We start from the raw sequence: 16,779 nt of genomic DNA on the forward strand, positions 1-16,779 counted from the left end.
GAGGGAAAGAGGGGGAGGGGAGGAGGCGCGTGCGGCGACGTTGGCGCTCGATTGTGAGAGGCGCCACGGGGCCCACCATGGCGAAGCATCGCCACCGTTGGTTTTCGAGGTCTTTGAGAGGCGGCGGCGCCACCGAGTCCGAGGAGGAGATGGAGACCGATGCAATTACATTATTACCCAGACAGAGGAGGGGTAAACGTGGGATTTGGAAAACAGTGGAGGAGAAGGAGCCGACGAGTCGTAGCGACGGTTTGACCGCGTCCTGCGTTGGGTAGCGGGAGAAGCGCGACCCAATCCCAATCCAACGCGGCGAGGCGTCAGAACGGAAACGCTTGTGCTTGAAGGCCGCAATGCGGGGGCCCATCGAGAAATCGTTTGCTCGCCTCAGAGTTGTTGGATTCGGGCCGACTCATGTCGTCATGAGAACAGCCTCACTCACTATCGTCCTTCCTAGCTGAGAACGAACTATCGAGTTATTTCGATCGCTTTTGCGCATGGGCAGTGTTAAGAAGGAAGGGGGGAGATGTAGGGAGGAGGGTCTTATCACCCATTTCGAACATACAAAGCACACGCAATTGGGGCGGCTAATTTAGAAAGCTACAACGTAAACTGTTGCTATGTGGCAGAACCCGTCCAAGTAGCGAGACTTTTACTAGGGATGTCACTCACTATGCGAAGTGAGTTCAAACAGAGAGATTAATATGATACGCAGAAGTAGGGGCAGTGATAGAGGCCATACAAGTCACCAAGCTTAATTCCTTGCAACAAAAATAAAGTCCAATACGGTAACAGCCGTGCCTCACACCCTCGGTACATTTATATATTTCAAGAAACACTTGGTGCTCATTCTTTAACAGACAATGACACAAAAATTTGCACTTGGAGGATGCTTGAAAATTTTGTATTACATGGTTACACCAAAAGAACAAGAAGAAGAAGATCTACAACAATGGAAACAGTTGGGCTTGCTGTACACGTGATGCTACGATGTAAAGATCAAGACAAGGTGTACTCACAGTCGAGCAGGCGGGCGAGGATTTCCTGACAGCTTGGTCGTTCATGTGGTTCTGCCCAACAATCTGCAACACAAATATGGGGTAGGGTAGCTATCGGCAAAAGTGAATTTACTTGATAGCACTTGGAGATTATTACTACAATTCGGATCTATCTGGGAGTACCTGAGATTAGCTTGCCAAGAGGACCTTCAGGAATCTCCAGACGTGTTCCTTCATTGGCAACTGCATATATCACCTAAAGAACAGAAAAATACATGTGAGGGAATTTTCTTACCTTACACGTCTTCATTTAAAGATGATATTATGGAGAAGACTTGACCCGTGCTTACTTGAACAGAAGGAATGCCTTCCCATGGCCTATTGAGAGTGCAAAGCTCCCATATTATGACACCAAGGCTGAAAATGTCGCATTTTTCTGTAAATGGTTCATTGCGTATGAGTTCAGGAGCCATCCATTCTGGGGTGCCAGCAGATGAGTTATCTCTCAAGGGACCATCTATCATGACTCGAGAAAGCCCAAAATCACATATCTTAACTGTCGAGTGTTTATCCACAAGACAGTTTGCACTTTTAAGATCACGATGGACTATTTTCATTCGATGTATGCACATTAATCCTCTGCCCAGAAACAAAATAAACATATCATCAGTTCATTTTTTGTACACTTAACACTTTGTATATCTCAACAGAGATTAGGAACTTTAAGAAAGAACTGTTAAATAACATTTGTTTTGACAACTTTTGGTACACATTAAAAACCCAAGGAGTTTCTAAAGCATTCTCTTATATGCATATTTAACACTACCACCAGTGAGTTTATTTTTTGGCATTGACAACTACCAGTCGTCCCTGCTCAATTTTTGGAGGCATGCTCAAATTACAATCTGATGGTGAAAAAACAAAACTATTTTCTAGGGTTTTCTCCCCTAAGCAGAGCAACTAATTAACCAACGGGTTATTTCATTACTCAGGAACTTTATTAACCAAATTTTCTTCTAATACATTTAAATAAGAAGTATACAATAAAGTAATGTCATGATTGAATAACCAGAGATGAGAAAGTATGACAAGGAGCAAAATGTACCGTCTATTTTCAATATTTATTTAGGAGGCAGAGTTTAGATATCAAACTTATAGAACCTATTAAAGGGAGATATTAGCATGAAATATAAATGCCAGTGCAATCACGTTTTTGTGAAATTAAAATTACCTAAAGATTTGTATAGTTATTTAAACTAAAATATAAATTTTGTAAGGCATCACAATCAGCGTGGTGCAACTTTAGCAGATAATTAAAAGAAAATTCATAGGAGATGAAATGTTATCAAATATGGAGGATAAATATTGGACATAATATGTGAGCACCTGCATATGTCACGAAGCATTTTTAATCTCTTACGCCAGCTCAGCTTTTTTTTCTGGCCACTCATATGCATAAGATAATACAAAGATCCCATCTCCATATATTCAGTTACCATCGACAGGTGAGGAGGCCTCATGCATGCACCGAGAAATAAAATGACTGAAAAAAGAATAAATCAACATTTCAGGGAAAAAACAATCTGTACAGAATGATACATATAAATACACAAGTTTCATATTTCAAAAAGACCATTTTATGAAGAATCTTTGAGTTGGATGAATATACTACCATTTGGATGTCGAAGACGGCTGAAAGAGAGAAAATCTAGTCAGAATAACCATGAGAAAAAAAGGAAAACCAATTTCTCTGAATGCAAGAATTCTTTACCTTAGAATGTAGATCTCATTGCAAAAATCTTCCATGTTTTCCGTTGTCAGATCTTGTTCCAGAAAGACTTTTATTGCAACATCAGTACCATTCCAGATCCCACGGAAAACTTCACCAAAGAAACCTAAAGATAGGTTGAACAAATTCCTCTCAAATATACAGTCTGCTTTATTTTCAGGGATCAAGAAATTGGCATAGAATATAACAGAAAGAATAGAATGGAACAGATTAAAGTAAAGCTATTGCAAACAATAAAATTTTGGAATGCAAAAGTGACCTCAAATGTATGCACATAAAAGAAAGAGGGAAGAAGAGAGAGGAGGGGGGGGGGGGGGGGGGGGAGGGGGGGCGTGGGGGAGGGTTGGGTGGGTTGGGGGCTGTGTGGAGGGGCCGGGCGGGGTTGTTGAGGCAGAGAGATTTAAGCTAAAAGTCTCTGCCTCTGGATGGAAAATTTTGGAAGGCATCCAGCTAATAGGGTTACATTCTTATGTGCAAACCAAGAAGCTGCATTTGTGATTCTTTCCATGCCATATTCTCAATGTATTACAGGTTAGCATGTATCATTGCCATCACGACACAAAAGTGTGCAGACTGGTTGCACTGTAACATCACATTGAGGATGCTGACTGCAGAATGAAAGAAATGAACATGAAAATATACACAATTACCACCGTACACTAACTTCAAAAACAGACAGTTACATTGTGCCCAAAAACAAAAAGGAAAACATGCAACTGAGGATGTTGACAGCAGAAGGAAAGCAATGAACCATGAAAATATACACAATTACTGCCATATATTAATGGGTATTAATTAACTCCAGACATGGGTAGGTGCATTCTGCCAAAAAAGTATCATGCAATTATGTACTGGAAAAAAAAAAGATATTTAATAACAAAAATTAGCAAGAAATTTTGTAAAGCATTTTCTTCCATTGAATATACTAGCTTTCTACGATGCCTATCAACTAACACATGGATGTTACCATACTGATCAGGAAACTGAAATCTGAAAACAGATGCAAGCTACAAGATAACTTGCCTATTCCAACACGTGTGCCGACAGTTAATTCTGAGAAATCAATGTTCCATTCTTCAAAAGGTAACAAAGGCTTATTAAGAAATGATGATGACTGCAAAACTTTGTTCCATGTTAAAACCATGTCTTCTGCTCTTGAAGAATCTCCATTTCTCTCAGTACTCGTACTACTATACTCATGGGGAGAGGAAGGCAATGATATAGCCTTCTGATTGGAACCTGACTGTTTTCTTAAGCTATTATATGCCCCAGAATGTTGAAAAGGTGCTTCATCCTGACCAATAAAGGAAAGAAATATGAAACCTAAATGACAAATAATATGCTTAACTTCACAAAAGCACTTAAAACTTCCAAAAAAAAGTGTGACACAGATGAAAAGAGGTGATCAACATAGTAGGAATCAAGAGAATTTAAACTGATGTGGACCAAACATGGAAAATTAGATAATCAATTCATATCAAAATCTCTAATTAAAACTCCACATAAATTTTCTTGACACAAAACATAATCAGGAAGCAGTGTTAGTAATACATTGCTAAATATTGACTCATGATTCAAAAACTCCATCTAATCTTCATGATTAGAAAATACCAATGAAAACTCCACTTCTACAACATCCATGACCAAATCCAGTGGCATTTTAAAACCTGTTAATCTAGCAGATACTGATGCTTGAAGCAGCAAAATCAGCCAAACCGAGAATAGAAGTTCAGAGAGAAACATCACGTGCGGCATCAGCATTAATTACAACCAAGAATGAATAATTATAAAACACTGTCTATTGAAGCTCCTTTGAACCTTCTTCACTATGATTTTTCAGCTACATTATCAATATACATGCAAATGGAGTTTAACGAAAATGACGTGAAGCAGATTAATAGACGAATTTCCCTTTGTCTTGGTATTAAAACATAAAGGATGCATGAATATACACAAATTATAACTAAACAACAAACAAGCATTAGCAATTATCTCAGCAGTAGAAAAAGTTAAAGAGAGTGCAGGATTATAATGGAAGCTGTTATCTTCAATGATGCTACCATCAGCTTTGTATAATTCAACACAAGAAACCTTCAAAAGCTACAGAAATCCAAGATGAGAACTCAAATGTCCCATATCAGGATAGATTTAATAATGGACTCACACTGTGAACCATTAAGCCAAATCAACAAGAGAGGTTATCGTTAACAACATGTTTGGATACATGTTAAACAGGTTTATATTGACAAAGATATTCGGAGCACAAGCAGGAGTATTGAAGTATAGAGATGCACCAGGATTTTGTTTCACCATCATGTTCACATTAGACTAAATGGAAAGTTTTAAAAGAAAGTTGTCAGAACAATCATGTTTATCATGGTGTTAGGTAGTTAGGAATAAACTGCATGAAAAGTTAATATAGCTAAAATAAGAGTGATGAGGTGGATATGCAAAGTTCCTAGAAAAGATGGGATACAAATGTTTTCATCTGATAACAATTAGATGAAGGCCTCATAGAGATAAAGTGAGAAAATATTATATAGTAGATGACATGGACATATTCAAAGGCGGCTTATAAATGCTATGGTTAGACAATGTAAATCGATTATGATTAGTGGTGTAAGAAGACATAAGAGGAAGACCTAAGACTTCAAAAGAAACAATATAAAGAGACCTGAATATTCATGATTTAACTAGAGATATTGCATTACACAAATCTCCATGATGGGAAATGATCCATGTACCCAAATAGCTGGAACACTATGCTTTTGTTGTTGTTGTATTAAATTGTTGTATGCTGGTATCTGATAACCATGCTCTCTAGTTACTAAATGGATATGCTCTTACAGAAAAAAGAGAATGTGTGTCAAAATTTACTAAACTTTGGTAGTGGCTAACATACATTATTTGGTGGATCATTCAACTGATTCTTGTCTTTTGTGGAGAACAAACATGAACTTTCATCACCACGATCCCGTAGGAGACGATTTTGCTTCAGAGTTTCATTCATTGCTCGAACAGCCCTGTTAGAAATCAGAAAAATGACTAATAAAACATGGGACTGAAGCAATAATAGATTATTCATATCTTGTATTCATTTGAAGAGGGAACTTTCAAGTAAATAACTGATTCCTGCATGTCTTGAGAAAAGGACAAGGTACATATTTTACTGCATAAGGTAAAAAAAAAATAAAGAACTGTGCCAGCCTTAGGAACACAAAAAGTCAGTTTAACAAGAATTCATCATTTTGGGGCCTAATGCAGATGCTGGACGCAGTTAAATTGATTTAAGAATTCACATTCAGATAGCCACAGTTTATCAGATTGTCTGCAATGTCAATTATGCATCCAATAATAATTTACTCTATACAAACATATGCCCACCTTTGTATGTTTTCACAAGTTTGATGCCAGCTAACACCTAATTTAAATCAGAGAATAAATAGACTATTAAGTTGCTACATGGTGTACAAATTGCTGGGATGTATGGGAGCACTTTACCCCTAATCACATAGACTAATGCACATTTTGCATTTTGGACATGCTTCCAAGTAAAAGGCACAGATTAAATGGAAAAACAGTTTTCTTAGAGAACACAATCACAGAGTTTATGTGATGTATGAGAAAAAAGGGGAATGTTCGTGGATAACACAGGACACCATGAAAAATCATAAACATGAACAAATCTATAAATATAAATGAGGTATAGACAAATAAAGTAAGTCCAGTTAGAATAAACATCAACCTCACAATATCATCACCAATTTCAGGCGTAATGCTGATGCTTCTTCTTCGTATCCTAGGAACATCAGAAGTTGATGCGCCATCAGATCTGTGTCAGGAACACTTGAATAAGTTCTCTCAGCCAAGCATTTAGATGCAAATAGAATTACCAAACCAATAGACACAACCAGGACCAACGAAAAATGATTGTATAGCAAAAACATACTTGAACTCAAAAAGTTAGGAAGTAACTAATTGCCTGAAATATCTACACACATAAGGATAAGCATACTTATCTTTGTTTATAAAGTACGTGTGTCTCTGCCAACATGTCAATATCACATTTACACTTAGTTTTCTATCACATTAATTCATGGAACCAAGTATTGATAGGGTGGGCCTAAGCTGGCCCAAATCTTCACGAAGATAGAGAGTACAATGAAAAGCTGTATTATTTATAACAACAGAAGTTACATTCAAGATTATTTTTTCTTTCCACATTGACTTCTATAAAATCCATAAGATGCTTATCAAAATAGTTGCATCAAATCTAGATTCCCAGTGGATGTAATGTAAAACTTCTGGAAGTTGATTCTTGGTACAATGGATAAATTTGTTCCTCTAGATGGCAAAATGAAATAATGAATCATACCTCTACAATCTTAAATTAAAAAGGAAGGAATATCTCCTATCCTATAAGTCTCATGGACCTAAAAAAACAGCCACTTTTCTCCTAGGCATGATGAAAGATACAGAAACATACATAAATACAAGATATGAGCACCAAAAAAGAAAACTGTCGAATTTTGCTTATATGATGTTGACAATCCTACAGAATAATCCTAGTTTGCACACTTCTATACATGTATATATGGTGACAAAGTATGCTTGAAAATCTAAAAGATATTCATTAATGAACAAACTGTTCAAAATAGTTTTCTGCAACAATTTGATGCACAAGAACCCCATCCAATTCAGAGAGAGGCACCACAACGACACAGGGATCTAGAACCCAAAATTCCAATAGCATCGAAGAATGGCAGAAAAAATATTCATGTGATGGCTATATTCCAGATAAATGTCATCAAAGGGACACGGGAGAGAATTACAACGCCCAAGGCAGGGGGAAGGATCAGAGGCAGCAACTAGGTTACATTAGGGATCTATATCTATAGCACCAATTTTATGTCTAAAGAAAGATTGTCACCAACGTATACAGCAATTAAATTGCATTAGAAAAACTGCAAACAAAAAGAAAAATCTTCATTGTATTTACACAGAAGCCACAAATAGTTAGATTAAAAAAGTTCAAAAACATTCAGAGAAAACTATAATAATTATTGTGTGACATCTAGACGCAAAGTTAAAGAACCTTGATGCAGCTACACCATCCGTATATTCTCTAAATAACTGCCTGTCGCCACTAAGTATGGAACGCCCCCGTGCTCTAGAGAGGGGATGCTCTGGACTGCAAAAGAAACCAAACATACCTCTGCTCAGCACATCTGAAGAGCACAAGAATAATAGAAAAGAAAGTGACTAAATCCATAGAAATATCACATTGGATTATGCAAACAAGGCATTTCATTGGATAATTGCATAAATATGTATCCTTCATGGTTATTCTAGTAGGTTGACAAGTTGATCGTTGAGATAGAAGCATTTAAAATATACACTCAATCAATAAACTTTCACTTCTGAAAATCTGATAATGCCTCGAAAATGTCTCTGGTTAAGAACTTTCTTTCTATTTCTTAGGTTGATGGCATGGCATATTAGTAAAGACTTCTGCACATCTTGTAAACTTGAAAGTTGAAACTTGTAACAATCTATCCAAGCTCAAGGCTACAGAAAATTGAATGCCAAATCGTTGTGCCATCACAAAAAATAACCTAGATGCTTAAGGCACTCCCATGTTTTGGAACCTTGCATGTCACCCAAGGGCACCAAGTAGGACAATACTAAATATAAGTTTATTTTTAATAACAACAAATGAGATCTTTACTAAAACAAACAAAGACGAGTACAAATTAAGAAAACGGATTCTGGAAACAACAAAGGAGATACCAGAATTGTTTTTACAACAAAAGATACAGGTACGAATTAAGAAAACAAATTCCAGAAGGAGGTCATTTAAAGTAAACCAAACTTCCCTCTTGCATAAACAATTGATCAGGGTGAACCAATAAATCCTTCCGAGCTCCAAAACAAGTTTACTATAAAATGTTTGCAGGTTAATAAATGTCCTTTTACTTGGGGGCTTTATATGGATGACGTTTATCTTTGGGGCTCACCATCATCGTGGCCAATGAAAATTTGTGGATCTGACAGAAAGAATTTAATTCTTGTGTGGAGTTTAAAAGATATTAATGACAACAGAATGAAAGAGTTGGATCAGATTGACATGATTGACACAGGCACTGCAATCTTCTCAATTCCCAATACAATAATCCAATCTTCTCAATTCAATGGATCTTCTATTTCTCTTTACTTCTTTAGTAACTGAAATACAGATCCTAAAGCATAGATCAGTTAACTCAGTAATACTTTTGAATAGTGGATAGGAAAAAGAACAGCATAGCTTTCTCAAGTAGGAAAGGAGATGCTAACACCTGAGTTAGTTTACAGATGCATAAGGCAAATGAAGGGTGGCCAAGTACAGAAAATTCCCACCAAGTGGTGGTCTGAGGATTATCACATGTACACGGCCTTAGGCCTTGCATACAGAGATGCAATTTCTATAACTCCAACTGTGTGACAAGCAAACTTACCATGAACCAAGGCCATGTAAATCACTTCAAGTAAAACATAAAGTTTTTCATAACCAGTTTATAAAACAACCTTGAACTAGCAGTGCGCAGTTGTCCCGCAACAGCCTTCCTGTGGCTGTGCCTCCCAATAGCATTTGCGATGTTTGGTTCACTATGAGATGCACTGATCAAACGATCCAAATAGTCAAAGGCAGACAGATGTAGCTTGGACAATTTAGTTTTCAAAATACAAAATGGAATAAGCAGCATATCGCAGTAAATTGTTTAAGATTAACTCTAGCAAAGAGACCATGAAAGAAACAAGAATCTAACCTTACACCATTTAAACTAGTATAGTAATATTACCTTAACTTTCTTTCAGTAAAAGTTGTAGATCTCAGCATAATATTACGTAGTGTTGGACCAGTTAGATTAGATGATGCATCAACTCTTCTCTGATACAAAGACTGGGGATTTTCATCTTGCTCAGGACTGCTAGAAAAGGTAAACAGTATTGATATGCCTAAAGCAAAATATAGTAGAGCTAAAGGTTGCACTGTGGCAACATAACTACAAAAGAGTAAGAGTGAGAAAGAAAATTGGATTTGGTCCATCATTAGAAACAGAAAAGAACCAAAAACAAGGGCAGCTAGCAACAAATTTTCAGAGAGCATCACAAACATAAATCCAAAAAATAATTCGATGGGTCATAGTAACACTCAATATCACAGTTTCTTCTTCCTAAAGACAACCAGATAAGAGGTGTTCATCAAAAAAGGACTACTACTAACAAAATCATTATCATCCCAAGAAACATTTAATATTCTTCTAAGGAGAAAGGTCCACTTGTTTTATTTTGGCATAGAAAGATTACACTTCTTAGTAAATAGGTTATAGGTATTTCAACCCTCCACCAGTTCATTTTTACATAAACAACTAAAACATTCTGCAGATGAGAAAAACAGGTGAGTTGCATATCAGTTGAAAAACAGCATCAAGAATGCCAAAAAAAAGAGACAACCCACACAGAAAATGACACACGAGTTGAGAAATAAAAATAATAGTTAAATCAACACTGATATATTTCGGTTGATGACAAAGAACAGAGTCTAAATATTTGTAATGAGATGATAGATAATTACATGGTTTTGTAATATGATACAGTTTCATAGATTAAATAACGAAAGGTGAAGTGGAAGTACAAGGAATCAATATTAGTGCTGCAAGCGGCATACCCTTCAGCTTCCAATTTGTCAGGAAGCCCGTATAGTGGACTATTGGGTTCGAGGGGAGAATCACAAGAGTCATTCTCAGCAGAGTCACTCTCCCCTGCTGCAGAAATGTGGGATATAAATATAGCTTTGGTGGAAAATGGGATTAATTGCCCAGGGAAGCGCATCAGATCAACAAGCAATTCCACAGAATTCAGAGTAACTACCACAGACATATGCTTGTAAGAATCTGCACATTCAACACCACCATCACTAGGTAGGCCCTGTACAAAATAGAAAAAAAGGGACAAAGAATTATCATTACATATTTAACCTTGAAGATCCCTTAAGAAGCTATGCACTTATAATGAAATTCCTACGGTTAATGGACTAACTAGTAACATAATCCTAGTGTTAAAAAAATGACAAATTACCACTACAAGTTTACTCTCAAGACCGACAGAATCGGCAAGAACTTTAAACAAAATTGCTCTAGGTCGACATGATCCATGCCTAATCTGCCCCAAAAGTTGGACGCCTTTATTATCCATCCAGTGAGAAATATCCTCTGCTGCAGCTTTTGCAGGACTTAACTCTGAAGTCGGGCGTTTATAGGCATCAAAAACCTGATCCACAACAGAAATCAACCATGTAAGGCTAAGGATGAGCATTCTTCTGAATGATAATTAACTGCTTATAAACATGCATGTTTTTGACCCAAAACATAATTATTGAATTATAGCCAATTATATTATGACTACTCCACACCACCACTTTGCAACCACTAGAACGTCAATCACCATTATAGCACCACCACTATCAGCATCCTCACAGTCACCATCATCATCATGATTAGCAATCCCTACAGCACTTATGACACCTACGTCGCTACGGTTACAACACTACTATCATGGTAATGCTGTCACTACGTCACCACCACCAGGACCAACACAATTGTCACTGGCTCTACCATTACTATGTTGACAGAGGTGCTGTAGGTGTGAATCAGCACGTATCCACACCGGTAGACAAATTGTAAAAGAAATAAGAGAAGAGAGTTTCTGAGTTTAAAACAAGGAACACAATTATCTCCAGACTGGTATACACACCGTTCGGCTTGTACCAGTTCGGGTGTGAATCAGCACGTAGATGGCCCAATTTCAGGTGGTTCATCTGAGATACAGCGCTGACCGTCCGGTGAGCCTTGTGAATCAAATTATCGTGCAGCCCAAGCCTGGCCTAGTTTTTTATTTTTTTAATCTGAAAAATTAAAGATTCTAAGATCAAACCATGCTTCATCTCCTACACCTTTATCGTGTGTGACTGCTCAGCTATCCAGAACCACCCCTTGTCTGCCACTCATGTCCGCCGCCGCCTGCTATTACCCCACCTGCCAGCCCTACCAAATCAGTATACCTCATCCTCCTCTCCATTGCACCGTTGTCTCATCCTCTTCTTCTTTGTTGCCTCCACCCTTTCTCCTCCTCTTCGCTCTCTCCCCAGTCCCCCCCTTGTTTGTAGTTTGTACTTTGTAGTTTGTACTATGGTATGTTCTGGCAAATCATGTAATAAAAATTGAAAAACCGATTTTCTGAAGGTACACGGACTGTCAGGCTCTGGAGTAGAAAGAAATCAATATGAATTGTCCCAAAGACAAGGAAAAGGGAAACACAAAAATGTATGGCTCACCAAACCAGCAATTTTTTTAATTAGGAAAGCAGGATTACTGTGCAATCCTTTCACCATGGCTGCACTCAACTGCTTCAACATACAAAGCTTCTTGTCTTTCTCCGCATCCACAAGAATGATATCAGCCTTAAATCCCTCCATACCAAGAGAATAAATGTCATCTGGTGATGGGATAGTCTCATAAAGCTCCTTAAGCTTTTTATCCTGCATAAATTCAATTAAAGAAGAAAATAACAGATGAACAATTAACAGAGCTTCAGTGAGTACATCCAACAACAAACATATTTAGCCATAGAGGCTCTGCTTACTGGAATGACAGAATAAAACCCATTCGGTATTGATCCAGAAAATGTTCCAGTGGACCACAATATCTGTGAAGCAGTATGACATGAGAGTTCAGCTTTACCAATATTGCATGCAGTCTCTTCTCGTGGATCCAAAGAAACAGACTCAAAGCTTTCTACAAAGTCTGAGGACCACCAAGTGGAACTAGAAGTCCCTTGTTCAGATAGTGCTGAATCACCTGTCATCTCCATCTTCCAAAAATATGAAATGAAAGAGCATCTTGCCCAGTTGTCACCCCATGAAAACGAAGCAGTACCTATATGACCATCTTAGACAGTTCCACATTGGTCTGAATGCTCTTTCTTTTCTGTCACTTTTTGCCAACATACTGGTCATCTTTATTGATCTGCATAAACATGAATCAGGGAACCCAATCCACAAAGATCCTGCCAAGCAGGGTCAAGAGAGGGTTAATGTATATTACATCATGTTCTAATCATTAAAAAAGTAAATAGGCTACTCAATACTAATTATTTTACAAGAACTTTCTTAAGATGCAGAAAGCCTCATCTTACGTTTAATACCAGAAGTACAAGGTAAATCATTCTAATACAATACACATGGTAGATGGAATAGATAGGACATTTAAATATGGATCTTTATAAGTGATAAGCAGCCTACAGATGATACGAATGAGTCAATTGAGTTGTTTGATAGTAGCCTCGAAATTTTGAACTCACTGTATTTTCTAAATTTAGGTACTTCCAGATAGTATAAAGGCATTTTGAGTTGTTTAGATGTTCAATAGTGGATACATGATCACTCATGACCTTATCCAGTTTCTTCTTTATGTTGTTTCTTCTATTAGTATGTTTGAGCAATATCACAAATATTTATTTAACATGAACAATCACCTGCCGCCTGCTTGTGTCAATCATGCAAATCAGATTACAATGGAACTACAACTCCATCATGCACACCTTTTTATGTCAATTATTATAATACGATGTTTTTTTCACAATATAGAAAAAAGCAGAATTGCCATGAAGATAGACCAGATATATTTGTTTCTTCAATTGGTAATTGAATTGTACATAAACTATCACTGAATTGAGATAAGTGACCACAGATGCAACTAAATATTTAGAAACAAATAATGGTAGCAAAATAGAAACTACGAAAAGTGCAAGGTATCCTGTGTCTTAAACTAGTCTCTGTGCAAGCATGCAAAAGTTTTGGGGACATATTCATTCTTATCTCCATCCCCACAAATTAGACAAGCAGAAAAAAGAATATAAATAATAGTACTCATCTAGACATAAAAGAAGCATATAATTAAATAATATGAATACAAATGCTCAAAGAACAAGCATGTCCATCCCACATACCAAAATTTGTCAAGGAACTTCTCAGTTACAAGTCAAATGCTTCAAATAACTATCCAAATAGTAGATTTAACAAAGCAAGCAAAGGAATTGGTATTAGTGACAAATTGAAACTCATGTTAATGTGAAACCAACAAATACAACTGCAGACCAGTTAAAAACCCAAATACTTATATCAAAACTGAACAGTGATATCAACAAGATGCTCCGTCAATAGATCTTAGATACTTCAAATAACTATTATTTTTATAAAAATATACAACACTTCCAAGTTAATTGGCCAATACTTCTAAATACTTTTGTCACATTTCATCTAACGACTAAGGTATCAGACGTGACAAGGTATAAAAACTCACCCTCAAGCGTTAATTGGCTTAGTGACTAAAGTCCAACACATAGAAGAATGTTCCAAAAAGTAGTCAAATTATGCCGGTGGTCAATGTATCTTAAAACACATAAGCAGTATGCAGGTGAATAACTGATCCCACATGTGGTACAGATAATGTTATAGACATAAGCAGACAATATGGTCAAGTCAAGAGCATTTATAAAGTATCTTTATAGTTTCTAAAAGTTGCTTCAGTGACTAATTATAAATATGCATGTAACATGTGTATGCAACTATGGTAGGAAGGAAACATGAAATGCATATGAAACCTCATACTCATGCTTAGGCAGACCGTATATGTGGCCACATAAGTATCTACAGTTGTATAAGTAATGGAAAAACACAAACATGAGGACAGGATATGACAGGATATGCAGCCACACTAACCGCACATGTTTCCTATGTTATTACACCATGTATTGAAGCTGCATAGGCCTTATGGGATGCTTTCATGTGACTGCATATGCAGATGTGTGGTATAGACTGAATTTTAGAACAACAAGTGTAACTTGAACTCAATGAGGAGAAAAAATGACAGATTGGAGACTGAATGGACCTCTCAGTTAGTAAGATGCTAAACTTCGATCGAAGCCAACTCATGTAAAAGCTCAATGAATGTTGACATCTGAACATTGCCCCCGATGAGAGTTTGCGTGAAAATTTTGTCATCTTATAAAGCACTTGGAGGTGGCTCATATCTTTAATTGCTACCTGTTCAGCTTGTGTGCATGCAGAGCATATTGTTGTGAAAATTAACTTGTTTCTTGCATAATAAATCAGGGATGCTCATGTGATTATTGATTTTGCCTTATCATCAGGTTGTTTTTCTTGGTAACTTAATCAGTTATTACAATTGGCAGTAGCACAATTATATTTCCTGTCATTTTAGTTCATAAAGCACTTTTATGCTCCATTCCCTACCCCCAGATCAAAGATACAACCTCATCTAAACTTCAATTCCAACCTCCCAAACAAAAAAATGTAACACATACATGAATGTGTCCGAGCAACCAAAAGCATTAACCTCAACTTCACACTTAATCGAACCCGTCAATTGGTTGATTCTGCTGAATTAGAGGTAGGAATAAACTGGTTTTTTGTAAAAATAAATGTTCAAATATAAACATGATTTGTTTGAGTTAAAAGAAAAAAACCGTTAAGGAAACTTCGTTTCAAATCAACCCTAGCTAGCCCACCAGCAGCTAATTCATTAAATGGGTCGAGCTACATAGAACAAGTCATGAGCTGGTAAAATCCACCTTACAGTTCTTTTTATCAAGCAAGAAGAAGAAGAGGCAGCTAAAAAGAAAACGTCATTCTAAATTAACCAGTAATAAAACCAATACTAGATTTGTATTTCCTTCATCAATCTAACTTAACTATGTCCAATTCTATAGCATTTTCCTATTTCATTTTGAGTTCAATAAACTGAAACCGAAGAAATGCTAGCTGTACTTCGTAGTGCGTCAGGTTGCAGAATCCCCTAAGTGCCGTGTTGTCTTGTCCTTAAAAGAATAGAGGCTTCATAGTAAACAAAATTCAGCAATAGAAGTTCAAATTTTTCCGAGTGCCGACAGCGATTCAGTGCTCCCCTGACATTCTTACCACAAAATGAAGCAGATTATACAGAAAAAAACCGGACGACGAAGAAACCCGAAGACTGCAAGAAGCTGCGATAACACGAACGCAAACTCAACCAATTTCGAAATTCCAAAGAGAGATGAAACAAGCCAATGCACCTCGTATCAATTCATGCCCGAAGAAGAACAAATTCGGCCGGCCGATTCGTCCAAGAATCCAGATCTTGGGGAAAGGAACCCGCCTCTCAGATCCGCGGACCTGAATCCCGCGGCCCGAAGACCGATCGCGATCCCGAGGGGTGGACTCGAGGAAGGGAGCGCGGAGAGCAGCGAGACCGAGAGTATCGGAGATGCCGAGTCGAGCTGCGATTGGAGAGGCGGCGAAGGAAATAAACATTAAGGGCCGCCTGAGGTATTTATAACGGGCGAGAGAGATTTCGATTTCTTGAAATTAAAAGAATAATCCGTCCGCTGCATCCTGCGGCTTCCTCGGGTTGGTATCCCAGCGGGCGTCCGCATATAGGTAGTTCGATGCGTTAACATGTCTACTTTGTTATCGGATCGAGTTAGTGGTTTATCGGGTCCAACGGCGGACCTCGACTGCATGATGATTCCAAATAGTTATGCGGACTCGCGCACGACGCACGGGTCCCACGCGGATGGAGTTGAGCAACCAAGCCGCGGTCGAAACGTGGCAGGTCGACCGACGGCTCTGATTTCGTGAGCTGTGATCGGAGCGTGGGAGCCCGAGAGCGACGGTGGCGATCACGTGCGGGGTGCGCTTTGAGCCAGGGCTTTTGGAAGCAAAGCTATTCGCACCTACTTAAACCACTCGAAACCATACCCACGTCGATGTCACCGAACGTTGGAGAGGTTGGGCAAGAGATTGACGGAATCGACGCTTGTGATGGTCTGGGTCTCCTCTTGGGTTGTAGTTCGTGGGTGTAAAAGGATCTCGCTTTCTTCCGGGGCTCACAGCCGCCA

The 16,779-nt window shown here is 37.9% G+C and overlaps 1 protein-coding gene across 8 annotated transcripts; it reads right to left on the reverse strand.

The window, feature by feature from the left end:
* Positions 1–729: 729 nt before the first annotated feature.
* Positions 730–16,184, reverse strand: LOC135673386 (serine/threonine-protein kinase EDR1-like). 8 transcript variants are annotated; one of them, XM_065182321.1, is made up of 17 exons: positions 15,955–16,184; positions 12,466–12,888; positions 12,158–12,361; positions 10,903–11,094; positions 10,493–10,752; positions 9,624–9,749; positions 9,349–9,441; positions 7,880–7,975; positions 6,530–6,616; positions 5,687–5,807; positions 3,808–4,078; positions 2,767–2,890; positions 2,668–2,687; positions 2,382–2,538; positions 1,346–1,634; positions 1,179–1,251; positions 730–1,079 (listed from the first exon to the last, which is right to left on the reverse strand). In XM_065182321.1, exons 2-17 carry the CDS (start codon positions 12,691–12,693, stop codon positions 997–999), a joined length of 2,424 nt encoding a protein of 807 aa, XP_065038393.1. In that variant the 5' UTR covers positions 12,694–12,888; positions 15,955–16,184; the 3' UTR covers positions 730–996. The 8 variants fall into 8 exon arrangements, with proteins under 8 accessions (XP_065038393.1, XP_065038392.1, XP_065038396.1 ...); XM_065182320.1 differs by having other exon boundaries at positions 9,624–9,752; XM_065182324.1 differs by lacking the exon at positions 9,624–9,749.
* Between the last annotated feature and the right edge of the window lie 595 nt (positions 16,185–16,779).

Source organism: Musa acuminata, chromosome BXJ1-5 (genome assembly GCF_036884655.1).
Source record: "Musa acuminata AAA Group cultivar baxijiao chromosome BXJ1-5, Cavendish_Baxijiao_AAA, whole genome shotgun sequence".
Taxonomy (NCBI): Eukaryota; Viridiplantae; Streptophyta; class Magnoliopsida; order Zingiberales; family Musaceae; genus Musa; species Musa acuminata.

What these genes read in the sequence shown, in the direction of transcription:
- LOC135673386 (XM_065182319.1), bottom strand. Translation starts at nt 12,693, where the DNA reads ATGGAGATGACAGGTGATTCAGCACTATCTGAACAAGGGACTTCTAGT. An exon ending in TTAAAAAAATTGCTGGTTTG is followed by an intron (nt 11,095 to 12,157) that starts GTGAGCCATACA and finishes GTTGTGGATCAG; the next exon opens with GTTTTTGATGCCTATAAACG. An exon ending in CTGCGCACTGCTAGTTCAAG is followed by an intron (nt 7,976 to 9,348) that starts GTTGTTTTATAA and finishes TTTCTTTTGCAG; the next exon opens with TCCAGAGCATCCCCTCTCTA.